Here is a 27,392-nt window from a genome sequence, read left to right as displayed (position 1 = left end):
GTTACCAAGGGTCAAGAAGAATGGCAGTTTGCACACTTTATGGAAAGTGATTTTTAGGCAACTCATCATGTGGGATGGGCATCTAGGAGGCACCAAGTCCGCCACGAACAAATGGCTTCGATGCAGTCAACTTCTTGATCGTCACATGATGTGATGGTTACACTTGATGCAAATAAAGGATTTTTTAGTTTTCAAAACTTGAGAGAATTTGGTATGAAAGGGCGATATAGGAATGCTCACCTTTCTACATGTATAATTGAACCAGTGGACCTATAATTTGATTTTCTCTAGTCAATTGACCTCTAGGTTATTATTTGATTTCCCCATAACATCTCATTTAGATCATTATAGGTGACCTCAACCTATGAAAGGGAAGACCCTAAGCCATACACCATGGGACGGATTTTTTTAGAAACTGCATTTTGCTTATCATTTTCTATCTTTCACTCCTGAAACTGAATAGTCAGATAGCGCAGGCGCGAGGCACACTACACGACCACCATCAATTAAATCTTTGTGAAAGAAGAATAACACAAGGCAAACCGAAGAACCGCTTGCTCTGGACGAACACCTCCTCCATCAAGTCCTGGCTGACTCCATGATTGATCACGTAGAAAAAGCCGGAATCCAAGCACGCCTGAGGCCAACGGATTGGATTCATCCGTTAGTGTCCCTCTCGACTTGAAAAAACCTCGGTTTCCTTGGTTTTATGTACCGGAAATCGAATTGATAATAGCAGAAAAGGCGGGAGAATCAAAAACCTGTTTCAGGAGGGACACCGACCGTTGGATATTGGAGCTCGAGAGGTCGATGAGGTTGAGAGCAGAAGTCGGAACTCCGTCGCGTCGATGGCGTTCGTGTCATCCATGCTCGCCGTCCGTTCGCCTGACCGATTTCATGGTGATGACGACGACCGACGATGATCGAGGCCGGAAGGGAATTTGAGCTGCAGGTGATGGAGGACACGGGGCTGAGGAGAGAAGAGGAAAAACGATGGTGTGGGACGAATAAAGAATCAGCAAAGATATTCGGTGCGGCCATCAGATCTTAATGCTTTCTACAAATTTTAAAGCATTTTTGCTGACTAATTATTCCATTTGATATAATTAATCATTTAAAATTTATTTTTTAATTTATTCATTTTCTGCGAAATAAATAGACTTTAAAAATGAAAAAAAAATTTAAAAATTTTATATTTACATGTATCTTTATCCTTTTTAATTTACTCTTGTGATATTTTATTTTTGAATAGTTAAGAAAAATACAGGTTCTAGGAGAACTATTCCATTTTCAGTTGCTCTTGCAGACTAGCAAAGCCTTATCTCAAATTAAAAGACTTTTGAACAATATGAACTCCATGAAGCGTATCAATTACATTCTACCAATTATATGAATTATGCACGCTCATCAAAGTACAAAAAATGCACAAATTCCTACACTTTAACTAACGCTTTGTGTCATGTGATGCAAGCAACAGTAAAATGAGTTGATACAAATAGGGGTGAGCATTGAGATCAATTCAACCTAGGAATTGAACTGAATTAATCTAGACCGATTGGTTTAAGGTTAATTTTAAGGAGAATCGATATGATTTCCAATTCAACGAACTTAGAACCAGCTTCGGATCAACTTGGTTCCTGGTCCAAGGTTAAAATCGCCAATTCTACTAAAAGAACCGATCTAAACAGGTTCCTTGGGTTGAACCGAATTCGAGAGATCGATGCGGTGGAGAACCGAGATCGGAACTCCGGCGACTTCGATGGCATTCGCATCCTCCATGCTCGCCGACGCCGCTCCGCCTGGCAGGTCGTTGCTCTCTTGCTGAGATCGCCGTCCGTTCACCCGTCTGATTTTGCAGCAATGATGACGACGACTGACGATGATCGAAGACGGACGGGATTTTGAGTTGCAGGTGATTGGAGGGAGTGGGGGGTTTGAAAAGAAGAAGAAAACGAGGACGTCTATTAATAAAAAAATGTCAGCCAGGATATTTGGTGCGGCCTTACCCTTTTGACGGAAAGTCAGCAAATTTCAAAGCATTTTTCATCTGCTACGGCATGGGTTCAGTGGAGAACAAGGAACCGCACCGAACCGGCCCTAATAACTAGTCTACTTGGAGTTTCCCGCAGTTATCTATCCAATTCCGAAAAAAAAAACTGGTACCGCAGTTCAATTCCCAATTTCTGGGTCAGATCGAGAATCGGGAATCAATGAATTGTGATTGCATGCTTTGAACTTTTTATCATTTATTTTATTTTACAGTGATAAATGAAATTTTTTGTCATTGTGTTCACTTTGTTAAGGAAGAAAAAAATGAAACTAATAAAAAGTTGCCAGTTCCCGAATAAACTATAAAATCGATTGACAAAATAAGTTTTAGATTTCAGGGTACGCAAATTAAGTTCTAACTTCCAAATAATAAGAAATCAAATGCGACGGGTAAGTTTCCACTCGAAACTTTCAAGTTAAACCTAAATTGAGTCGAAGCAGTTGGCTGAGTGGTTAAGAGTTTAAGAGTAACGACCCGGGCCCCGCTGTGTGATATTGTCCGCTCTGGACACTGAGTCGTCACAGCTTTAAAACACGTCACAGAGGTTAGAGGGGCCCAAGCCATTATAAACTGGCCCAAGACTCCCTCCCTAAGCGATATGGGATAGGGACCCCTTCCTTGTGCACGTCCGGGGACCGAGGCGCAGACACACTGCCATCCCTTCTCCCCGCGCACCATCGCTCGGGCCGCGTCACACTATCCCCCCCTTGGGAGCACAACCTCCTTGCTGTGGCCCCACACGTGGTCGGGAGTCGGCTTTGATACCATTAGTAACGACCCGGGCTCCACTGTGTGATATTTTCCGCTTTGGACACTGAGTCCTCACGGTTTTAAAATGTGTCACACAGGTTAGAGGGGCCTAAGCCATTATAAACTGGCCCAAGACTCCCTCCCTAAGTGATGTGGGATAGGGACCCCTTCCTTGCACACGTTCGGGGACCGAGGCGCAGACGCACCGCCATCCCTCCTCCCCGCGCGCCGCCGCTCGGGCCGTCACATTAAGCATCTCGCCCGCTATCTAAAACGAGAGAAGCCTCACCTGATGCTACACCTTTTAAAATGGATTAAAAAATTATTTCTTAACCCATATTGATACTTATGTCAGTATTTTGACGAGAATAGCTTGAAATTTTGTCAATGAGAATGCCCCAACACACTGAAACTTCAATTAAAATTCCCAAGCAGTGTCATCAAGTTGTACCTGAAACCTTGAGAGACTTGGCTCTTTTGTTTTCGAGAATGGATGAGTAGAATGAGCTCCAGCCCTCAAACCTTTATATACTGTCATACCTTGATATTGATTTGCAGCTCACACATACTACTTTTTGGGGGGCTTGGGTACATGTAAGGCACATCATTAAAACTATAAACTTTACGGCCAATTGCAAGATTTTCATGTTTTATTAGTTGCTAAAGCGCGTTTTAATTTGATACCAATTTGGTGAAATGTGTTCTTACATATATTACTTATCCATACATGCTAGTATGTATTGTTTGAAACAATCTGGCTTTTCTTTTAAGTGCGCTCATTGAACGAGTGAAAAGAGAAAAGACTGAAACAGGCAGAGGCAATAACACTAAGTTGTGCCTTAGTTGAGAATTTACTTCTTCATATCTTGCATTAGGCACTTAATGATTGTTGTCTTCTTCATTTCTTACTTGCAGGATGACCTTAGTTGAGTAAAGATAGATTGTTTGCTATTAAGACGGGAATGTTGATTGTTTGCTTTTGCTTTCTTTTTTCCCCTTGTGGTCTTTGTAAGATTTTTTTTTTTCTCTGGACAATGTTGAATGAATTTGTACTTAAATTTGTTGACGAACTGGACTAAAAGTTTGGCATTCTTATGGGATGGCAAGTTCCTTGTCCTGCATTCATTTTGGAATTTAATGCCTTTGGAGATGTGTGATGTGTAGACCCATAAAGGATTATGGAAAACATGTTTAACTTAACTGCTGCACAAAAAAAAAATTAAAAAAAAATCAAACTTGAGCTGATCCCTCAAGTTATATGCCATTTGGGTCTCAAGTCGGTTCTATAGTGTTTCAATTCGGGTAAGATATCAACCAAACTGATGACACTCCTATCTTAGACTATCCAATATTAACCAGCCCTCCCTCTGTCTAGTCGTTGTAGCCGAAGGAAGAAAGGAGGAGGAGGAAGGAGGAAAAGAAAAGATAAAATAAAATTAATTAAATAATTTGAACTGATTAGAATAATTGTAAAAGATTTATGACTTAATTGGCCAAAAAAATTGATTTATGACTTAATTGACACAATTGTAATACGTTTATGAATTTTTTAGTAACTTTCATTATTTGTATTGTATAAAGTTTTTTTTTTTTTCTTTGATCAAAACAACAAATGCGCTTCATCTACATATTTAAGTCAAAAATGGGTTTTATCTCACTTTTTGATTTTCATTTTGCCCTCAGTTATGTATTACTTTAATATTTTAATATAATTAAAATTGAGAGAATAATGGAAAACAGGCCAAAGAAAGAGATAATAGACAAAAGAAAAGGCCTATTATATTCCATCGTTTCTATAGTGCCCTTGAATAAATGTTTGTTTTAATGATTGAAAGAATGAGAAGATATTACTTGATGTTTACCTCTTGGAAAAGAATTATAATAATTAGAAAATGACTTTCAATTTTTTTATTTCTCCATGCAATTGAAAGGATAGTCTTATTACTATCCATTATGACGTTGCATAAGGAATGAAGATGACCGTATAGGCATGTAATGTGGGCATGATAACTATATTTACTTTTTTAAGGCCAAGCTATTGTATGTTCCACTTAGTCTGATTTCGCTTTACGATTTCACTATGGAAAAGTTAAAATAATCTTTTGTTGGATTAAAATAAATTATAAGTGTTTTTTTGTAAAAATAAAAGGAAAATTTTAAAACAGAAAATGGGTTGAAATTGGCCCAAACAGGTACCGGGCCAAGGCTTGGCATGTGGGCCGAAAAGGCCTGGCCCTGCTCAGCTTGACATGCAAGGCTTATGGGCTGTGCCTTGCGTGACGCAAGAAGATGTCGAGCTTCAAGGAAACAATGCTCGTCACTAGCAACTCTACCAAATCTCAAACAAAGTTTTTGCTTAGAGAATATGGCGGCTGCTACACCTTCTGAAGTTGGACATAAGTTAAGACTCTCGGTTGCATATCTAGTCGCATTTGGAATTGTTTTCCTCTTATTCAGAAAGCTTAAAAGAAGATTAGGAACTATCTTGCAGAATCATACACACAATGCAATAGAAATGAAATTACTTAGTACAAAATATGAAAATGCTATGTTCAAATTCTCTTAGCTGCTCTCGATCTTGTTTTCTTGTCAAGGAAGTGACAACTTGATCTTGTTGAGCTTAACCATGATAGTTTTCATGTCCATTCTTTCCCCGGGCAAGTCCTTTGAACATTCTAGTCCTAACTCTAGTATCAATAAGACTATGCTATTGAATTTCGAAAGAGTTGGATCTTCATGTTTCATGCGAAGGATTTTGGTATCCACAATGTCAAGCACTCTCTCTGGAATCGATGCACCTACCCATTGCCTCAAGCTGATATCAGCATTGGACATTTCACCGATTGGCTTCTTCCCAGTAATCACTTCCAACAACAATATGCCGAAACTGTATACATCTCCTTTTGTCGAGACTTTCCCTTCCGAACCATACTCTGCAAGCATCATAATTTGTGATATAACAACATCGACAATTCATATGTTTCCTTTTAGGGACATAACTAATAATATCAAGAGGCATACGAGTGCTAATATATCTCTATTACATTATACCATTATATTGACAATCAAACGCTTGAATTAGCTAATATTCAACAAATGTACCTGGAGCAATGTAACCAATCGTGCCGAGAGTTCGGGTTTGTGTTTCAAGCTTGTTCTCAGCCAAAATCTTGGCAATTCCAAAGTCGCAGACTTGTGCGACCAAGTCCTTGTTTAGAAGAATATTGCTAGGCTTTAGATCGCAGTGCACAATGGGCTCTGGTTGGCCGTGGTGGAGATACTCGATCGCCGTTGCAACGTTAGCCATTATCTTCACTCGCTGAAGGAGATCCAAGTTGTAGTTGTTGGAGTACAACCATTTCTCCAAACTCCCACAAGGCACGTATTGCAGCACCAGAGCTCTCAGATTGGCGTTCGTGCAGGTGCTGATCACCTTGACAAGATTGCGGTGCCGAATCATACGAAAAGCGTCGCATTCTGCATCAAAACTTTTTAGAGCACCTTCGATATGGAGATTTAGTACTTTGACTGCGATGTCTATCCCATTGGCCAGAGTCCCTTTATACACGAGCTACGGCTTCCTGCTCAGAGCAAATTGCTTTCGTTGAAGTTGTTAGTAGCCAAGCAAAGCTCCCGATATGATATCATTGGGTGGTCAATTCTAGGCAAGTTCACCATCAAAACCAAAGCTTTTTCACTGGTAGCCCCATGCTTTCTAAGCAAGCAAATGATAAGGACTAAAAGTATAACTGATACAATTGGCACAGTAATGTATAGTATATGGAGCCGCTTGTCTCTTGATTTCATTCCATTTACTTTGCAACATGGGACTTGAAAAATCGCATTTCCACAAAGTGCTTCATTTTCAATGAAAGAGAGAGCCGAGAAATTTCCAAAGTGCCCGCCATTAGGAATCTCTCCTGATAGCTTATTAAAGGACAAGTTCAAAATTTGTAGAAATGCAAGTGCTTCCAAGGACTCAGGTATCATGCCCGATAACTCATTGTAGGAGAGATCGAGGAATTCCAACCCTTTGAGATGACCAATCGATTGCGGTATCGATCCTTGAAACGAGTTCCTTGACAAGTTGAGCAAAGCAAGGCTCTCAAACTCCTGGATGGAACTTGGTATGGCACCAGTAAGTCGGTTCCAAGAAAGATCGATGCTCTCTATAGCTCTCATCTTCCCTATTTCAAGTGGTAGTCTTCCATTGAAAGAATTGTGTGATAGATTGAGGAAGATAAGTTCTTGAAGGCCCCACAGACTCAAGGGTATAACCGATATCATGTTATTCAAGCTTATGAGAAACATTTGAAGGCTGCTAAGGTTTTCAATGCATTTCGGTATTGATCCCGATATCCTATTTTGCTGGAGTAGCAACTCTCCTAAACCTGTCAAGTTGCATATCTCATTGGGGATCAGTCCTTCGAGATGGTTGTTATCAAGATACAGCCTTTGCAACCTTTCAAGTCCTCCGATCGATGATGGGATGTTGCCATCTAGAGCATTATCGCTCAACTCTAGGAAAGTCAATCTCTTCAAGAAACCCATTTCCTTGGGAATACAACCTCTTATCTGACAATTGGGAGCATGTAGAATTTGTAGGGAACTGGAGAAGTTTTTGATAGATTTTGGTATGGAGCCATGAAGCGGGTTGTCTCCCAGTGACAAGAATCGCAACGACGGACAATTAGATAAAGCAGAGAGAAAACTAAGCTACGAACCATAAGTCTGTCCTGTTAGTTGATTTACTGACATACTAAGGAATTCGAGGTTCTTCAAGTTGCCCAAACCCGTAGGTATGGGTCCACTGAGTTGATTGCGTGAGATCTCGCAAGTGATTAGGCTCGAGAAATTTGAGAAATACTGGGGGATGTTGCCACCAAAGCGATTTTTTCCTAGACTTAGTTCTTCCAAATTTGGAAGGCTTAGATCTCTACCTGAGGGAAGGCTTCCGGAGAGGGAATTATCCGACAAATCAAGCCATTGGAGCGAAGAAATATTAAAAACCTCTCGAGGCACTTCGCGGGTTAGCAAATTCACCCCAAGGCTCATTCGTTCTAGATTGACCAAATTGCCAATCTCACTCGGAATCTCCCCTTCAATTTGGTTAGATCCTATGTCCAGCTTGTGCAAGCTTGACATGTTCCCGATGGTTCGAGGAATCATGCCAGTCAAGTTGTTAGCAGAGATATAGAGCTTTTGCAGCTTTTGCAAGCTGTCTATATCTTGAGAAATGCTTCCCTGAAAACGATTGAATGACAACCACAATATGATAAGCTCTTTGCATTGGGTTAGCGTCTCTGGTAGCTGGCCACTGAATTGATTTTCACGTAGTGAAAGCATCTGAATGTTAGGCCAGCGGTAGCAAAGATCGAAGGGAAGACTTCCAGAGAGATAATTATCAGTCAAATTCACCCACGTGAGCGATCTATTGAAAAGTGCTGAAGGAATCGAACGAGTGAGAGTGGCGTTGGCCAATATAATGACTTGCAATGTGGATATGTTGCCCGGAAGCTTGGAATTTGACCTTGTAAGTCGTTTGAGCTAAGATTCAGTTGTTGCAACTTACGGAAGGCCCCAAATTCTCTTGGTATGCCACCCGTTAGCCTGTTGGTCGCGAGTGACATCACTTCAAGGTTCTGGCACTGGGTTAAGATATGAGGAATGTTTCCTTCGAATTGGTTCAATTCGAGTATAAGTTCTTTCAAGCGGCTTAAATGACCAATTTCTATCAAAATCATGCCATAAAAACTGTTGTTGCGGAGATCAAGGGAAGTTAGGAGAGAAAGATTGCCAAGGTAGGGAGAGAGTCTTCCCTGGAGACCCATGTGCGAGAGGTCTAAAGCTATGACTCTCTGCCTGCGGTTGCTGCAAACGACACCAATCCATTCACAGAAATTTGCTTCCACGGTCCAATTGTTTCCTTTGATGGTGTTCGTCGGGTCAACTTCCATCGTCGATTTGAAGTGGAGGAGAGCCTCTTGATCACTGAAGTTGTTGGAACAGATGACGAGCTGACACATCAATAGGGAAGCCAACATAACGTTAATAAATGCTAAAAAGATGAACTTCTCCATAATGAACAGAGTCCCTTATGATTGCATCAATAGACGGTTCACTAATTTCGACTTGTTTCTAGTGTTCAATACCAAAACCTATTAAATGCTTGTCTCAATCAGAAAAAAGAAAAAGAAAATAATGTAAAGAAAGACTAACTATCAAATGATGTCCCTCCATTACGTCCATGGCTAGTTCTTCACGTTTACATGTTCACACTCACTTTCTACTCTGTGAGGTACAAATGGACCTTTAGACCAATGCTCAAAAGCATGAATGTGAAAATGTTTTGTGATAGTTGTTGTGACCTTCCTGCAGGGGCAATATAAAGTATCTTGTGGGAAGTTGACTATTTGAAAGTTTCTACTGTTGGAAGAGATAATGTTACTAGTAATCTGTCAAATTTTATCCATGTTTCATGTCATATTTGAACTTTCAATCAATTCACTTAAATCACTTTTGATTAATGTGAAATATCTTCCCACAACCTTCAATTGGTCTAATTAAATCCATAATATATTTAATATGTTTGTTGTCATACTTTCATTTATTAATTTAAAAGAAATATGCCATGAATAACAATTTTATGAAATTGATGTTTGATGGAGAAAATTACGTGGACTTTGTGCATGTCATGGTGACTTTAAATTGTAAAATTATAATACCCGTTCCTTCACCCTCACCATGATCCAGCGAAACATCAATAGGGAAGTCAACATAACATCAACAAATGCTAAAAAGATTAACTTCTCCATAATGAATAGAGTCTCTTTTGATTATATTAATAGACGATTCGCTAATTTCGACCTGTTCTTAGCGTTCGACACCAAAACCTACCAAATAGTTGTCTCAATCAGAAAAAAGAAAAAGAAAACAATGTAAAGAAAGACTAACTATCAAATGATGTCCCTTAATCATGTCTATGGCCCATTTTTCATGTTTACACGTTCACACTTACTTTCAACTTTGTGAGGGTACAAATGGACCTTTGACCAATGCTCCAAAGCTCGAATGTGAAAATGTTTTGTGATAATTGTCGTGACCTTCTCGCAGGGGTAATATCAAGTGTCTTGTGGGAATTTGACTAATTGAAAGTTCCTACTGCTGGAAGAGATAATTTTAATAGTAGTCTATCAAATTTTGTCCATGCTTCGTGTCATATTTGAACTTTCAATCAATTCAATTAAATCGCTTTTGATTAATATGAAATATTTTTCCTCAACTTTCAATTGGTCTAATTAGATCCGTAATATATTTAATATGTTTTTTTCATCATTTCATTTATTAATTTAAATGAAATATGTCATGGATAACAACTTTATGAGGCTGATGTTTGATGGAGAAAATTACGCTGACGTTGTGTGTATCATGGTGACTTTAAATTGTAAAATTGTAATACCCATTCCTTCGCCCTCACCTAGATTTGGCGAAACATCAACAGAGAAGACAACAAAACATCAACAAATGCTAAAAAGATGAACTTCTCCATAATGAATAGAGTCTCTTTTGATTGTATCAATAGACGGTTCGCTAATTTCAACCGGTTCTTAATGTTCAATACTAAAACCTACCAAGTGGTTGTTTCACTCAAAAAAAAAATGAAAATAATGGGGAGAAGTACAGGCCTGAGTCTGCAAAACTTTGCACGAAAGACACTTAAAAGTTAGGAAAGTGACACTTGGTGTCACTTTTTTGAAAAGTGGGATGACTTAAGTCTTATCTTCGGCGAACCTCACCGAAAATCCCACGTGGCAATTTTTTTATTATTATTTTCATCTACGTGGCTCACTAGAGTGCTTACTCAACAAAAAAAAGAGGCAAAAACGACGTCATTTTTTAGCAAATTCAAATTTTAATATAAAAATTAATTTAATTAAATTATAAAAATAAATAATATAATTTTAAAAAAAAAAAGGTGGGGGAGAGGAGGCAGTAATTGAGGGCTAAGCCCTTGCCGCCAGCCTTTGCCCGGGGAAGGGCCGGCGAGGTGGGGGAGCGTCGGCCGGGTCACAGAGCCCTAGCCGGGGGCCGGCGACCACTGGATGACAGGCCGCGAGGCCGCCGACCCTCGCGGGATGCAGGGAGGGCCGCGACCCTCGCCCTAGATCAGCAAGGGCTCGCGGGCCCTCACCGCCCGATCGGGGTCGCCGGCCCCTGGCTAGGGCTCGCGACCCCGGCCGATGCTCCCCACCGTCGTCGGCGGCGGCAAGGGCTCGAGGCCTCAGCCGCTACCTCTCCCCCACCCCCTTTTAAAAAATTATTTAAATAATAATAATTATTTATTTTTATAATTTAATTAATTTTTATATTAATTATTTACCACGTCGAAAAACAAAATTACATCGCTTTTGCTTTTTTTCATCACGTCAACGTGCAAAATGACGTTTTGCGTTTACGTAGCCGGAAAATCGCCACGTCAACATTTTGACCGGATTGTCACTTAAGTGATCTATTTTGCTCCGATTTTGGCACTTAAGTATCACTTTCCTAACTTTTGGCACTTAAGTGTCCCTCCGTCCCAAGTTTTGGCACTCTAGGTGTTCGACACTTGAAAATAATGTAAAGAAAGACTAACTATCAAATGATGTCCCTCAATCAAGTCCATGAACCGTTCTTCACGTTTATATGTTCACACTTACTTTCAACTTTGTGAGAGTTCAAATGGACTTTTGGACGAATTTTCAAAAGTAAGAATGTGAAAAGGTAAAGAAAGACTAACTATCAAATGATGTCCCTCAATCACGTCCATGAACCGTTCTTCACGTTTATATGTTCACACTTACTTTCAACTTTGTGAGGATTCAAATGGACTTTTGGACCAATTTTCAAAAGTAAGAATGTGAAAAGGTTTTGTGATAACTGTCATGACCTTCCCATAGGGGCAATATCAAGTGTCTCTTGGGAAGTTGACTAATTGAAAGTTAATGTTGTTGGTAGTCTGTCAAATTTTTTCCATGCTTCGTGTCATATTTGAACTTTCAATCAATTCAATTAGATTACTTTCGATTAATGTGAAATATCTTCCCGCAACTTTCAATTGGTCTAATTAGATCCGTAATATATTTAATATGATTTTTGTCATCCTTTAAATGAAATATGTCATGAATAACAATTTTATGAAGCTGACGTGTGATGGAGAAAATTACGTGGACTTTGTGCATGTCATGGTGACTTTAAATTGTAAAATTATAATACCCGTTCCTTCGCCCTCGCCAAGATCCGGCGAAACATCAATAGGGAACCCAACAGAACATCAACAAATGCTAAAAAGATGAACTTCTCCATAACGAACAGAGTTAGAAAAATGGCTTACGATCTATATATCTCTTAGAAACTTCTCAGAAAGATTTCTTGGCAAGTAGCGGCCAACGTGGCTAAAGTGGCTTACGATCTCGGTAAGTGCACTTGCCAACGCTGCTCATAGTCCCATCCACATGGAAATTTTTGGTCTTTCTTCCTCAGCCCGTTAAATTTCCAATCCTTTGTAGGCTTAGCTACACGCCCGCTCGTCTAGAAAAATCTTGTCAAGTACGCAGAAAGTTGCATGTACAGTCCAATCTTTGTAACTATGGTTGAAAAGCTGACAGACCCATCCGTTGAATCGCAGGAGAGTCGGTGCTTAGACATGAGTGTGGCATTTCCTTTTCACATCCTTTCTTAAAGTGTGGCATGTACAAACAGCTAATTTAGGAGCAAAATCAGGCGGAAGCGGCTGAACTATTGCTTCCATGCATAACCATAAACAGATCATTGGTTGTATATGCATGTACATGTCGGTACCCCATTGGATGCTCTTCTCTAAGCTCATGACGCACATCTGTATGAGTCATCAAAGCATACCCCTACTTCGGGCAAACACACCCCTACTTCGGGCAAACACGGCTTGACAGGCTTCCACTCTAACTGGAAAAATCTAAGCTCCTTCCCTTCTGTATACATTTAAATCAGCATGAGTATCGTGGAGTCTTTGGGACAAGTAGGCCTGACATTGGACAGGCGGAAACCTGCACATTGATGCAATTTTGAACAAACTTAGGATCCCATGCTGGTGTAAATTTGCTAATCTGCACCATGTCTAATCACTAATGGAGTAGCTATGTTAAACGCAGTACCCAAATCCCCACGTGAAAAGAATCCAACCCTGTAAAGAGAGTGTTATCAATTCATCAAATCTGCCACAGGTCAATGCCTAATTCATGAGTAAACATTTTTTTTCCTCATGAATCGTGGAGTTAAACTTGGTGCAGTCCTGTTTACGGTGCTTGAATGATCCTTTGATATGCAATATCCACTTCAACATGCATGTTCAAAGCAGAGCACCAGCATTCAAGCACAATGCTAAAAGACACTAGTTCAAATTAGGGAGGAGAACGAGATCTTAGGACTGAGAACTGATAAGAGAGGAAGTAGAATTGCACCATCTTGTTGATATATAGGAAAGTAACTAATGTGCAGTAGACAACTTACTTCAGAGGATTTTCCTCTGACATACATGTTGGCAAGCACTTAATGAGACAATCATGACTAGGCTCCAGGAAAAATGCAATCTGCATTTCATGAGAACATGAGCATAAGTAGAATCTTTTTTAACAGAAATATTGGCAAAAGAAGTCAATAAGAATGGAGAATGTAATGAATGAAAGATGCTAACTAGGGAAGGCAAAACAATTAGGCTTCTTTTGCAAAATCTAATGTGGATCATCCCAGAAGATAATCTCAAGCTGAGAAGAATTTCCTATGAGTATGATCGCAAGTTCAACTGACTTTCCACTAGATCGTGATCTCAAAACTAGGACCTTTTCTTGAATCAGCTTACAGCTATCCAAGATCGGCTTCAACTGCCCTTTTTTCTGGTTAAAGTAGTCACAACTTTGGTCGCCAATCAGACTTTTTTCAATACATTATTGAAGAATAGTTCAAAAAATGAGGAGAATGCATGTTTTTTTTTGTGTGTGTTGGCTTTTCCGCGGGTCCCCCAGGGAGGGGGAAGCCTTACAGAAAACCGTTCTTGACCATTCCCTACAACTCGATGGAGCATGGACCTAAAATTGAAAAAGCAAAGCAAAAGTATAGATTTGACAAGCTGAAGCAAAAAAGCAGCAACTCAAATTAAAAAAGGAAAGAATAGAGAACGACTTGCTAAATATAGAGAATAGCAGGACACCCATTAGATTCAAGCAGAAAAGCTCATTTCATACATCATTTAAACATGTTCTCATGCATGATGACAATGCAAGTTAAGCCTTTTCTGTGGTCAGAGATCCCAGAACACATGCAAAGTTTAGTATCCAAAAGTTGATCAATAAGAGCTGAGTGATAATAAAAGCACTAGAATAGCAAATTTATTGTTTGATATTCATAAATTCGTCTGTGTACAAATTAATGTAGGTCACCAAAATATCATACCATCTTCAACAACCGTGTTTAACATGGAAATTTTTCCTGACCAATGTCAAGAGTAGATGCTCTTTCGCTACAAATGGGCCACTGATATCAGAAAGAGCCAAGAGAGTGCAACAGAAGAAATTCTGTTGGAGTTTGGGACAGGTTAACAATATATAGTAGCCTGCCATAAGATAATCTCCAACCTTCATGTTCAAAGCTTTCCTCTTGCCAATTTATCTATATAGACCGTTATTAAAGCATATTACCTGAAAATACAATTGCTCCATCATTCTAGCATATCACCAAGATTCACTATGAATGCTCTGTACAAAATAGTCACAGAAAGAATGTTACTTTTCAGGATTACCGTGAGATTCTTCTGTTCCGTATTTGTGATGATTATGTATAACTGAATCTAAGATATAATCTAAACAACTAAAAGAGGGTAATTACATAAGTAATTTTAGAATGCATATGATGCATGGTAGTTCTATGACTGTCGACCTGCTCAAAATTAACCAGGAAAGAATGGTGGAAAACCATTGTGAAACCATTGTGAGAACGTGTGTAAGAGTGTTTTCTTGAAGAGGGAGGGAGGGAGGAGGGAGGTTCATCAGCAAGGCATCAGAAGGACTAAACTGGTCGAAGTTAATATGTACACTTAGATGCAAATTGCAGAAAGTAATATAAATGTGGATGAGGGCACCTCTCTAAGTTAATAAATGGAAATCCATCTTTATCACCCATCTGACAATATTACTTTCTCTCTAAACTGGCATATAGCAGATCAGGGTTAGACAAAGAAGCATTTTTTGTCAATAAGTTGTCACAAGTATTGGGGTAGTATTCCACCTAACACTGACATGAAGCAATCTTCTAATCATGCATATAAGGGGAAACAGTGCACATTCCCCAATAAACCAGAAGTACAAGATTAAAACAAAGTTATTGCAAGTTATATTTGTAAGCCATGAATCATAAGAATATAAATCCTAACATGACGATCTTCCACCAAAAGCATTACTCTAAATATGAGATCTCTAACATAATCATCTCAAATTCACCATCGTAATGCAGTTGGGCTTTACCCTCTCATAGGTTGCACATATTCCCATTTCGGAGGTTTAGCATCCTTGTTCTTGCAAATCTGAATAAGTTCAAAAAGTTTCATGGGACATCATCTGCACCAACAGTTTTATAGGAGAAAATTTCATACTTGGAGACCTGGGACATCATCTGTTGCCAACAAGGTAATAAATCCAAAGTCCGAATGTGCCCCAGCTCCATATATTCCTTTAAAGGGATCAGAGACTAGACCTAAACAAAGAAAAGAATTTTCACTGGATGAGAAGAAAAATTTGCTGGGTTTAATATAAAGTTTATTTAAGTAAAATCTACCTTCATAGTGCAACAAGCGCAAGGTCACAATAGGCTCGCCAAGTATTTCTGGCTTGTCAAAAAAATCAGCCTCCAGATCAAGTGCTAGAGCAATGATCCTTGTAACTACTTTTGCCACATTTCTGAGTGTGCACATTTACAAATAAAAAAATTACCAAATTGACTACCATCGCTTTGCTTATAGCAACAAATTACACTTAATCTTGCCACAAAGATCATCTAGGCATTACTCTTGGATCTACAAGTCAAATGATTTAGAGTTGGAGACCCTATTGACTGTAATATCATCCATCCCACTGTAAGCAATTAGACACTTGCGTTGAGGCTCTTGGTCAGTGTGATTAATGGTAAATCTCGACAGCTAAAAATAACTGGTTCATATTGTAGCATAGTAGCCTTGGAACAATACCCCACAAAATTGTTTAATCAGCCACTACAAATAACCAGAAGAGTTATACTTTGGCCAACATAGGATGAGAGCCCAAGAGAGCATATTTAGTTCAGATGTTAGAGGCAACTTAACTCCCATTGGGCCACCTTCAAAATTACAAGAATTTGGCAATATCTTATGCATATAGAAGGAGAAGATGGTGACTATCAGATACCGAAAATGCCCAAAATACCCCATCAGAGAAACAGAAGATCTCTGTATTATCAGAGAAACTAGCAAGAAAAATTAATGCCTATTGCTCTATATCATCTATAGAAAAAACTCACAATGCTTGACAATGAAATTTTTCCATTGCCTGTCTCCATCTTGGCAATATATCTAGTCAAAATACAACAATGAAACCAAAATAAACATCCACAATCAACAGCTGATTTATGTCAGACAGAAATTACGTTAAACAACAGTTTACCCTCAGAAGGCCAGAGGTTTGGTCCAAAATGAGGCTTCTGCGCACAAGGATCGTCCTGTGGTACTTCCACTCCCATGTAGTATCCCTCCTTATAATCTCCTATAAAACCTCAATAAATTCATTACTGCTCGAACAATCTTCAGAAGATGATAAGCAGATAGGTAATAACAAGTTTCAGCCAAAACTTTGTCTTAGAGCTTAGCACTTCGAGCAAATAGCTCCTTCTTCTGTGTCAGTTCTCTCCAAGAATACAATCAAAAATAGGAATAATAACTAATTCATCTTCGTTTTCTAGGACCTGCTACTCAACCACCACCTGATTCCAAGAAGCTATCAAAATCACCAGCTATTCATCAACGTCCATTTTAAGCAGCAAAATCTTCAGCAAGATGATCAGACACAAACCGTTTATCTGATTTGCAGGGTCGAGGAGCTGATCGAACAGAGGAGTGTAGCCTCGGTGCTTCTCGTTCCTCAGCAGCTTCATCTTCTCGCTCAAAGGCAGACCGAAGAACCGCCTGCTCTGGACGAACACCTCCTCCATCAAGTCCTGGCTGACTCCATGATTGATCACGTAGAAAAAGCCGGAATCCAAGCACGCCTGAGGCCAACGGATTGGATTCATCCGTCAGCGTCCCTCTCGACTAAAAAAAAACCCTCGGTTTCCTCGGTTTCATGTACCGGAAATCGAACTGAAAATAGCGGAAAAAGGCGGAAGAATCGAAGACCTGTTTGAGCAGGGAAACCGACCGTCGGATATCGGAACTCGAGAGGTCGATAAGATTGAGACTTGAAGCCGGAACTCCGGCGACGTCGACGGCGTTCGCGTCATCCATGCTCGCCGTCCCGTTCGCCTGACTGATTTCACGGTGATGATGACGACCGACGATGATCGAGGCCGGACGGGAATTTGAGTTGCAGGTGATGGATGAGAAGTGGCTGAAAAAGAACGAGAGAAAACGACGGCGTAGGACGAATAAAGAATCGGCAAGGCATGCGGCCATCGGTGATGCCCTCGTTCCCCGTCTTAATGCTTTCTATAAATTTTAAAGCATTTTTCTGTCTAATTATTCCATTCGGTATAACTAATCATTTTAAGAAAATATTTTTTAATTTATTATACGAAATAAATGGATCTTAAAATTGGAAAGACCTTTAAAATATATATATTTACATGCATGTTTATTATTTTTAATTTACTCTTGTGATACTTCATTTTTGAATGGTTAAGAAAAACACAGGTTGTAGGAGAGCCATTCCATTGCTCTTACATACTAGTAAGGCCTTATCTCAAATGAAAAGATTTTTGAAGGATATCAACAATTAGTATTTTAAAATCTCTTATTTAATTCATTAGATAAGATGTCGTTGTCTTAATGCTCTATTTTATGTAATGCAACTATAAAATGCGTCAATACAAATAGGGGTCAGCATCAAGACTGATTCAACCCACGAACGTATTGAATTAGTCTTGACTAACTAGTTTAAGGTTGAATTTAAGGAAAATCAGTACGATTTCCACTTCAACAAACTTAGAACCGGCCTAAGATTGGCTTGGTTCCTAGTTCCAAGGTCAATATCGCCAATTCTACCCAAGAATTGACATAAAAAGGTTCCTCACGTTGAACCGAAAATTGAATTATGGTTTTCACCATGAATAAACAACCACATATCGATTTCACCAAATATGCTATGAAGTGAAAAGGTGGAACTCCTACACTTTATTGGAAGAATTTGTTTTTTTACACAATATAAAAAGCAGACTAATTTCCAAGTAGAACCAAGAATCACTAGGACCAGGAAAAACTGGTTCCATAACCAATCGATTTAGTTCCCAATATCAAAAATTTGAAAACTAAAACAGACCTACTCGAGATTGTCACGATTTTGAGTGTAATAGGCAGAGCAATAATGTCATAACATATGTTTCCACTACATATTTCCATTTCAATCTCTCGAGTAATATATTAAGTCTTTAAAATACAAGAAAGCTAAAAGAGCATAATTAACTAGTTAACTGCTAATTTAACTCACTATTACTCTACTCGGGCGTCGGGAGATTTTGCACCTACATTGAGGACAGAGCAAAAGAGGTAGCCAAGTCTTTGTCTAATGCTCTGTTTCCAAGGCTTGTTCCTGAGGTTTAACGTAGCGGAAGCGTTGGCCAGTCAAGCGCGTCACGGGAGGACTTCGAGATCGGACTGATCTAATCCACCTTTGAGAAAGATCAGGAAGATTTTTTGGAAAGTAGCAGCCAGCGTAGTAGCTAAAGCGGCTCACAATCTCAGATTGTGCTCTTGCTAGTGCTACTCCTAGTCCCACTCACACGGAAATGCCTGCTCTCTCCTTCTTAGCCCGTCATATATTCAATCCTTTGTGGGCTTAGCGACAAGACTAGCTCATCCAAAAATCTTGTCAAATAGCCAAAAGTTGCACGTATAGTCCAACCGACCGAAACTATCGCAAAGAAGCAACCGTTCGTCCGTTGAAGCGCAGGAAAGTAGGTGCTAAGAAATGTGCAAGGCTTCCCCTTTTTTATTTCCTTTCTTAAAGATTTGCATGTACAAACTACTAATTTAGGAGCTAAATCATGGAAGCAAGAAGACACAAGTAAGGCTGAAGCCGCTGAACTATTACTTCCATGCAAAAACATAAGCAGATTATTAATTGTGTATGCGTATGTATGTAAGCGCATGTACCCCATTCGACGCTCTTCTCTAAGCTCATCATGCACTTATTTACGAGCTCTCAAAGCATACCCTCTACTGGATAAGTGCTGGTTGACAGGCTCCAGCTCCTTACAGGCAAACCCTAAGCTCCTTCTCTTATGTATACATCTAAATCGGCATGAGTATCGCTGTGTCTCCGGGCCAAGTAGGTCTGACATAAGATGGGAGGAAACCTGCACGTGAATCAATTTTGAAGAAATTTAGTTTTGGATCTGATGCTGGAGTAAATTTTTTAATTTGCACCATGTCTAATAACTATTGGAGACTCAATCCAAAAACAAATAAAAATTAATAACTGCAGTAGCTATGATAAATACAACACCTAGATCCCCACGCGAAATGGTTCCAACCCTATGTGAGCATGCGATGATCATATCAATTGATCAAATAAGGGACAGCTCAATGCCTTGTCCCAAAATAAACATTTTTCTTCATGAAACATGGAGTTAAAACTTAGATGGAGTCCTCTTGACATAAACAAAAAGTCCAACTATTTTATGATCCTTGGTAATGCGATATCCACTTCAACAATCACGTACAAAGCAGAGCATCGACACCCAAACAAAACGCATAAAGTCTGTCATTTGAATCAAGGAGGAGAAGAACTAGATCTTAGGGCCGAGATTTGACGACAGAGGAAATACAATAGCGACATCTTGATGATATATGGGAAAGAAACTATTCTACGAAAGACAGCTTACTTGGGAGGATTTTATTTTCTCTCTAAACTGGAATATCACTGCCTTTGTACGAACAAGAACTATAGTAGCATCAAACAATCAATGATTTTTGTCAAAAAGTTGTGACCAGTACCGGGGTAGTATAACACTCAACATTGGCATGAAGCAATCTTCCAATCATGCGTATAAGGGAGCATGTTATCGTGTACATGCTCCAATAAACCAAAAGTAAAATATTAAAGGCAAAGTTAGTCCAAGTTAAGTTTGTAATCCACAGATCACTAGAATGTAAATCCTAACATGATGGCTTCCACCAAAAGTGTCCAAGTTACTGTAAATATGAGATCTCGAACATAATCATCTCAGGTTCTGTTGGGCTTTACCCTTTCAAAGGTTGCACATATTCCCATGTGAGGTTTAGCATCCTTATTCTTGCAAATCTGAATAAGTTTAAAAAGTTGCATGAATCATAACTGTGCATAGAGCTGTACCAACAGTTCTACGAGAGAACATTTCATACTTGAAGACCTGGGACATCATCTGTTGCCAACAGGGTAATAAACCCAAAGTCGGAATGTGCCCCGGCTCCATATATTCCTTTAGAAGGATCATAGATTAGACCTAAACAAAGAAAGGAATATCAACCGGATGGGAAGGAAAAATTGTCGGGTTTATTTTGTAGTTCATAGTGGTAAAATCTACCTTCATAGTGCAACAAGCGCAAGATCAGAATAGGCTTGCCGAGTATTTCTGGCTTGTAAAAAAAATCAGCCTCCAGATCAAGTGCTAGAGCAATGATCCTTGCGACTACTTTCGCCACATTTCTGATGTGAATATTCACAAATCAAAAAATTACCAAATTAACTACCATCACTTTTTTATATCAAAAGGTTGCACTTGATCTTGCCACATAGATCATCTAGGCATTACTCTTGAGATATAACCAGATCCAAAAGTCAACTGATTGGAAGATCCTATGCAATGAAAACTGTGACTACAATACCAGCCCTACCACTATAAGTAGACATTTGAGTTGAGGCTCTTGGTCAGTGTGATTAATAGTAAATCTTGACAGCTGAAAATATTTTATTCAAATTGCAGCAGGGTAGCTTTTGAACAGTTTCCTAGAAATTGTTGAATGAGCAGTTACATATAACTTGAAGAGATTTACACTTTGGCCAACATAGAATGAGAGCCCAAGAGAGCTTAAGCAATTTGGCAGTGAGGGGCAATTTAACCCCCTCGGGCATTAAGGGAACTTAGCAAGATTTGATGCAACGGGAAGGGGAAGATGACCACCATTAGGACACTGGAAAAGGCCCAAATTTCCAGTCAGAGAAACAGAACATCTCCGTATTATCTTTTACTCAGATGGAATAATCTTTCACATCTTGCAACTCACAACAAAATTTAATGCCCGTGGCTCTTTATCATCCATAGCAAAAACTCATAATGCCTAACTATGAAATTTCTCCATTGTCTGCCTCCATCTTGGCAATATCTCTATTGAAAACACAACAATGAAACCAAAATAAGTACATATCACCAGCAACAATTTGAAGTTGCACAGATATCATTTTAAGCAACTGGTTACCCTCAGAAGGCCAGAGGTTTGGTCCAAAATGAGGCTTCTGTGCATCAGGATCATCCTCTGGTACTTCCGCTCCTATGTAGTATCCCTCCTTATAATCTCCTATAAAACGTCCTTGGCATCATTACTACTCAACTGATCTTCAGAAAATGATAACCATAGAAACAATAACAAGTTTCATCTAAATCCTTGTTGTATTGCTCATGGTTTTGTGTTAGCACTTCAAACAACTCGCTCCTATTTCTGTGTTAGCTCTGGTGAAGTATCCTCGCTCCTCCCAGAATATAATTACAACCAGGAATAATAATTGACTAATTGCATCTTCCTTTTCTAAGAGCTGCTACTCAACCACCAGCCACCAGCTGATTACAGGAAGTTATCAAAATCATCAGCTGTTCATCTAAATCCACTATAAGCAGCAAAATCTTCAGTGATCTGACAACAAAAAACGGAACAAATGAATACATCTGACACAAACCCTGAATCTGATTCCCAGCATCGAGGACCTCATCCAACAGAGGAGTGCGGCCTCTGTGCTTCTCGTTCCTCAACAGCTTCATCTTCTCGCTCAAGGGCAAGCCGAAGAACCACCTGCTCTGGACGAAGACCTCCTCCATTAAATCCTGGCCGATTCCGTGATTGATCGCGTAGAAAAAGCCAGAATCCAAGCACGCTTGAGGCCAACGGATCGAATTCATCCGCCAGCATCGTCACGAATCAAAAAACCTTAGCTTCCTCGGTTCCGGTACCGGTAATCGAATCGGAACATCGGAAAGACTGGAGAGAATCGAGGACCTGTTTGAGCAGAGACACCGACTGCTGGATATCAGAACCCGAGAGATCGATGCATTTGAAAGTCGAGGTCGGAACTCCGGCGACTTCGACGGCGTTCGCGTCATCCATGCTCGCCGACGCTGCTCCGCCTGGCAGATCGTTGCTCGCTTGCTGATATCGCCGTCCGTTCACCCGTCTGATTCCGCGGCGATGATGACGACGACTGACGGTGACGGGATTCTGAGTTGCCGGTAGGTGATCGAGGGAGTAGGGGGGTTTGAAAAGAAGAAGAAAACGACGGCGTTTATTGATAAAAAAAAAAAAAAAAAAAAAAAAAAACTCAGCGAAGATATTTGACGCGGCATTATCCTTTTGACAGAAGGTCAGCAAATTTTAAAGCATATTTCGGCTGCGTTTGGTTCAAAGATTCGCAATGAGCTTTGAGTCCCGTCAATGCAACGCCGAAAGTCAAAAGCCTACTTAAAAATGCAAAGATTATTTGGTAAAAAAATTTTGCAAAATGAACTTTGAATGTGCGTTTGGTAAGAAGAACTTTTCATGAATGGGCTTTTGATGGGTATAATGTGTATATATATATTTTTCTTTTTTCTTTTTTTCTTTTTAAATTCAGCTAAACCCTTCGCCGGATCGGTGAAGGGTCCGCGGTCGCCGGCGAGCCGAATCTGCGCCGGCGGCCATCGGCCGAGGCTCGGGCGACCTCCCGGCGAGGGTCGCGTGACCCGCCGAGGGCCGCGGTCGCGCGACCCAGCGACCGCCGCCCGGGTCTCGCGGCGCAGCGAGGGCCTCGCGACCCGGGCGGCGCGCGACCTTGGTCGCCCGAGGTCGGGCGACCTCCGGCCCTCTACCGGGTCGCGCGACCCTCGCCGGAGGTCGCCCGAGGTCGAGCGACCTCGGCCCGACGGCCGCCGGCACCGGATCCGGCTCGCCGGGCGGCCGTCGCCCTCGCCGGTCCGGCGAAGGGCTACTCCTTTTTCATTTAAAAAATAAATAAATACGGGGACAATAATGGAAATATGAAAAATTAACGAGGGTAGTTTAGGAAGAAAAAATACTTTCAAGATTTCCAAGGGCTGCTTTCATTTGAAAGCCCCTTGAAATGGTTGCCAAACACCTATACTTTGGCTGAAGGGGCTTTGGGGGCGAATGGGCTTTCTAAATGCCCATCCAAACGCACCCTTCATCGCCTACGGCATGGGTTCGGCATAGAACAGGGAACTGCACCGAACCGGCCGCAAAAACTAATCTGATTCGAGTTTCCCGCAGTTATCGATCCAATGCTAGAAAAAGTGGAACCGTTACTCTATGGTTTGATTCCCAATTTCTTGGTCGAACCAAATCGAGAATCGAGAATCCATAAATTGTGGTTACATGCTTTGAACTTTTTATTTTTTATTTTATTTTACATTTAATAAATGAAAATTTTTGTCATTGGGTTCACTTCATTGAGAAAGAAAAAAATGAAAGAAAAAAAAAAAAATTGCCAGTTCCCAAATAAACTATAAAACCGATTGAAAAATAAATTTTAGATTTCAAGGTATGCAAATTAGGATCCAACTTCCAAATAATAAGGAATCAAATCCGGCTGGTTAAGTTTGAACTAGAAACTTTCATGTCAAACATAAATTGGGTCGAAGCAGTTGGCCAAGTGGTTAAGGGTTTAAGCATCTCACCTGCTATTCGAGATGAGAGAAGCCTTATCCGATGTTAGATCTTTCAAAATGGATTATAGAATTATTTCTTAACCCATATTGATACTTACGTTAGTAGTATTTTGACGAGAACAACTTGAAATTTTGTCAATGAGATATTGCACAATTTCCTCACGGAAAAAAAATACCTTAACTCACTAAAACTTTTCCCAAGCAATGTCATCAAGTTGTACCTAAAACCTTGAGAGACCCGGCTATTTTGTTTTCAAGAATGGATGAGTAGAATGAGCTCCAACCCTCAAACCTTTATATACTATCATATCTTGATATTTATTTGCAGCTTGATGAATTGAGAAGCACGCCATACTACTTTTGTGGGGCTTGGGTTCATGTAAGGCATGTCACTAAAACTACAAATTTTAATTGCAAGATTTTTACGTTTTATTAGTTTTTAAGCGCGTTTTAATTTGATACCAATTTGGTGAAATGTGTTCTTGCAGAAATTACTTATGCTTAAATGCTAGTATGTATTGTTTGAAATAATTTGGCTTTTCTTTTAAGTGCGCTCATTGAACGAGCGAAGAGAAAAAGAGTGAAACGCGTGGAGGCAATAACACTGAGTTGTGACTTAGTTGAGAATTTAATTTTTCATATCTTGCATTAGGCACTTAATGATTGTTGTCTTCTTCATTTCTTACTTGCAGGATGACCTTAGTCGAGCAAAGATAGATTGTTTGCTATTGAGACAGAAATGTTGATTGTTTGCATTTGCTTTATTTCTTCCCCTTCTTGTCTTTGTAAGAAAGTTTGTTTTTCTCTGGACAAAGTTGAATTAATTTGTACTTAAATTTGTTGATGAACCGGTCTAAGTTTGGCATTCTTATACGATGTGACAAGTTCCTTGTCCAGCATTCATTTAATGTGTAGACCCATAAGGGATTATGAAAAATACGTTTAACATAACCTCTGCACCAAAAAAAAAAAAAAAAAAAAAAAAAAAAAAAAAATCTTCAAAACCTGACCCGATCGCCCATGTTGTATGCCATTTTGTTGGAAGATACACAGCTTGACAGAATATTTGATTGATTCTAATCCAATTTGTATAGATCAATTATGATTAGATCTAGAATAGATTGATTTGTAGGATCATTAATTTCCTTGTTCACTCTTAATCTTGTATTATAATTGCCGAAGATGTACATCGATTCAATTCATTGAAGACAATAGAATACACAAAAATATTCTCTCCAATCTCGAGTTCTTCAATCTCTCTGCTTTTCTTCATCTTCTTACATGGTATCAGAACGGTAATGAAGTTCTGATTTGCTTCTACTTTCTTTATCTCGTCCTCTGTCGAGAGCTTCAAATACCTTCTCTTCATTCCTTCTGTCGAGATTGTCAATCCTGCACAAAATTGACATCTCAGTATTTTTTCTACCATGACAAATAACTTACCTTTAGCCTTTGATGAGCATTCGCAAGATGAAAATCCTGTGCAAACTACAGAAAGCCGGGACACTATCTCTACTGGAGACGCCGCCAAATCTCACGAACAACCTGTTCAAACTCAAGAAAGTTATAATCCTCTGGCTCAGTCAATTCTGGGGCAACCCTACTCGGTTCAGCCCATTCCAGGCCAACCAATAATGGGCCATCCTTACCAGTGGCCACTGTTTCAGATGCAGCCCAACCCATGGTTGTTTGGGCCTAGCCCGAATGCATCATCGGCAGGAGTTCAAGGGCCATGGGCCTCTGGCCAACCCGCCGGCAGCCCACCAACCATAAGCGGGGCAAGCGTGATCGACGGGTCGGGTGGAGCAAATACGGGGTCAACAGATGCGGGTCATGGAGCTGGTTTGAATCCGGGTATGGGAGCGAATCCCTACCCGAATTTCTCACCCGGATTTTTGCCGTTTCCAAGATCGATTTTCACTGGACGGCCATAATCTGGCAACCCCTTGTTCGTTTCCACCGCCGATGGACCTGAACTGAAGTTAATCAGCCAGCAACTTACCGGGCATGAAAACTACTCCAAGTGGTCGCAGGAATTCCAACGAGCGTTGGTGACTAAGGACAAAGATGGATTCATCGACAGGACCATCGCTGTTCCTTCGGACGAGCGTCTGGCGCGCCACTGGAGGAAATGCAATTAGCTCGTCCGAACCTGGATCGTCAACTACATCTCCCCAAAGGTTGCAGTCGGACTTCCACCCATAGAAGACGCTCAAAGGATGTGGGAGAATATAAAAGAAATGTACAGCAAACTCGCCCGTGCCAAAAAAATTTCGCTCACGCAGGAATTGAGCAATTTAAAATAGGGGAACATGACGGTCACAACTTGTTTCAACAAGCTATCGTCTTTGTGGAATGAACTAGAAGCCGTCGAGGAAAAGCTCGAGGGACCAGAATCCACTTTACAGCAATATCGTTCGATCAAAGAAAGGGAAAAGGCTACGCGTTTCTTACTGATTTTGAATGAGACTTACTTTACCTTTCGTTCACAGATCCTGGCCATGGACCATGTCCCTCCGATCGGACGAATCTACCAGTTGGCTGTGCAGGAGGAGAGCCAACGTCTCGCATCGCCGAAGCATGCAAGGAACGGCGACAACATTGCTCTTGCAGCCTGTGGCGAGCGGAGAGACAGATCCACGAAAACCCTAAATAGAGAGAGAGAGAGAGAGAGAGAGAGAGAGAGAGAGAGAGAGAGAGACAGAGAGACAGAAGAGATGGATTAGGGTTTGGAGGCAGATTAGGGTTTGGAGGAGGAGTGTTGCTTGCTCCTTTAAAAGGGACGGCATCAACGGCTAAGATCTAATCCGCGGATCGGACGGGCCAAATCGTGGGCGCGAATCAGACGGGCCAGATCATGCGTGCGGATTGAACGGTCTTCTTGGCCCTGAAGGCACGGATGGATCCGACGGTGGATATGATTTCGCGACTAAAGGAGTGGATGGCTAGATATTTGCCACGTCATCAAAGAATTTCCGACCGAATTTTAAGGCAAAGGGTAAAATGTTTTGCGATTATTGCAAACGTTCTAACCATATGATTGATAGCTGTTGGAAATTACATGGAAGGCCTGGAGAAAAGGAGAAAAAAATATCAGCTGCCTATCAAGTGACTGGACCTACCGGCTAAAGTACTGACCAACCTATCTCTTATGGTCAATATCAACAATCGATGCATGCTCTACAGAAATTGGAAACCTCAAATAAAGGAGGAAGTTTTTCAGGTATCTCACATTGCCTCATTAATTCGATTTCAAGAAAGGCATGGATTATTGATTCAGGTGCTAGCGATCACATTATTTGTGATAAGGGATTTTTTACAAGTCTAAATGAGCCATTAATTTTTCCTATCATCGTGCAATTACCTAACGGGAATGTCACACATGTGAATGTGGCAGGAACAGTACAACTTAGTCCTCAAATTATACTTGAGA

At 40.3% G+C, this 27,392-nt stretch overlaps 3 protein-coding genes and 1 long non-coding RNA gene across 7 annotated transcripts; all 4 read right to left on the bottom strand.

The window, feature by feature from the left end:
• Window positions 1-5,389: 5,389 nt before the first annotated feature.
• On the bottom strand, window positions 5,390-8,757 carry LOC104438655 (receptor kinase-like protein Xa21). The gene is made up of 5 exons (XM_039309914.1): window positions 8,311-8,757; window positions 7,811-8,044; window positions 6,476-7,375; window positions 5,903-6,371; window positions 5,390-5,733 (listed from the first exon to the last, which is right to left on the bottom strand). Exons 1-5 carry the CDS (start codon window positions 8,755-8,757, stop codon window positions 5,390-5,392), a joined length of 2,394 nt encoding a protein of 797 aa, XP_039165848.1.
• Window positions 8,758-12,121: 3,364 nt separating this feature from the next.
• On the bottom strand, window positions 12,122-17,488 carry LOC108958261 (2-oxoglutarate-dependent dioxygenase citB-like). 3 transcript variants are annotated; one of them, XM_039308814.1, is made up of 10 exons: window positions 17,232-17,488; window positions 16,909-17,104; window positions 16,504-16,602; window positions 16,361-16,412; window positions 15,644-15,765; window positions 15,462-15,562; window positions 15,334-15,392; window positions 14,512-14,568; window positions 13,328-13,407; window positions 12,122-12,864 (listed from the first exon to the last, which is right to left on the bottom strand). In XM_039308814.1, the coding sequence occupies exons 1-8, from the start codon at window positions 17,337-17,339 to the stop codon at window positions 14,532-14,534; spliced, it is 774 nt and encodes a 257-aa protein (XP_039164748.1). In that variant the 5' UTR covers window positions 17,340-17,488; the 3' UTR covers window positions 12,122-12,864; window positions 13,328-13,407; window positions 14,512-14,531. The 3 variants fall into 3 exon arrangements, with proteins under 3 accessions (XP_039164748.1, XP_039164749.1, XP_039164750.1); XM_039308815.1 differs by having other exon boundaries at window positions 15,470-15,562; XM_039308816.1 differs by lacking the exons at window positions 12,122-12,864; window positions 14,512-14,568 and having other exon boundaries at window positions 13,341-13,407; window positions 15,470-15,562.
• Window positions 17,489-19,737: 2,249 nt separating this feature from the next.
• LOC120291453 lies at window positions 19,738-20,723 on the bottom strand. The gene is made up of 3 exons (XR_005549487.1): window positions 20,615-20,723; window positions 20,441-20,533; window positions 19,738-20,352 (listed from the first exon to the last, which is right to left on the bottom strand). It is a non-coding gene; the product is annotated as an uncharacterized LOC120291453 (long non-coding RNA).
• A 481-nt stretch (window positions 20,724-21,204) lies between these two features.
• On the bottom strand, window positions 21,205-22,540 carry LOC120291450 (2-oxoglutarate-dependent dioxygenase citB-like). Of its 2 annotated transcripts, XM_039308818.1 has the most exons (3): window positions 21,982-22,539; window positions 21,507-21,605; window positions 21,205-21,415 (listed from the first exon to the last, which is right to left on the bottom strand). In XM_039308818.1, the coding sequence occupies exons 1-3, from the start codon at window positions 22,199-22,201 to the stop codon at window positions 21,369-21,371; spliced, it is 366 nt and encodes a 121-aa protein (XP_039164752.1). In that variant the 5' UTR covers window positions 22,202-22,539; the 3' UTR covers window positions 21,205-21,368. The 2 variants fall into 2 exon arrangements, with proteins under 2 accessions (XP_039164752.1, XP_039164751.1); XM_039308817.1 differs by having other exon boundaries at window positions 21,205-21,605; window positions 21,982-22,540.
• Window positions 22,541-27,392: the final 4,852 nt, after the last annotated feature.

This window comes from Eucalyptus grandis, chromosome 3, assembly GCF_016545825.1.
Source record: "Eucalyptus grandis isolate ANBG69807.140 chromosome 3, ASM1654582v1, whole genome shotgun sequence".
NCBI classification, from domain to species: Eukaryota; Viridiplantae; Streptophyta; class Magnoliopsida; order Myrtales; family Myrtaceae; genus Eucalyptus; species Eucalyptus grandis.
Note: the sequence above shows the minus strand (reverse complement) of the source record. Positions and strands in the feature narration are given on the sequence as shown.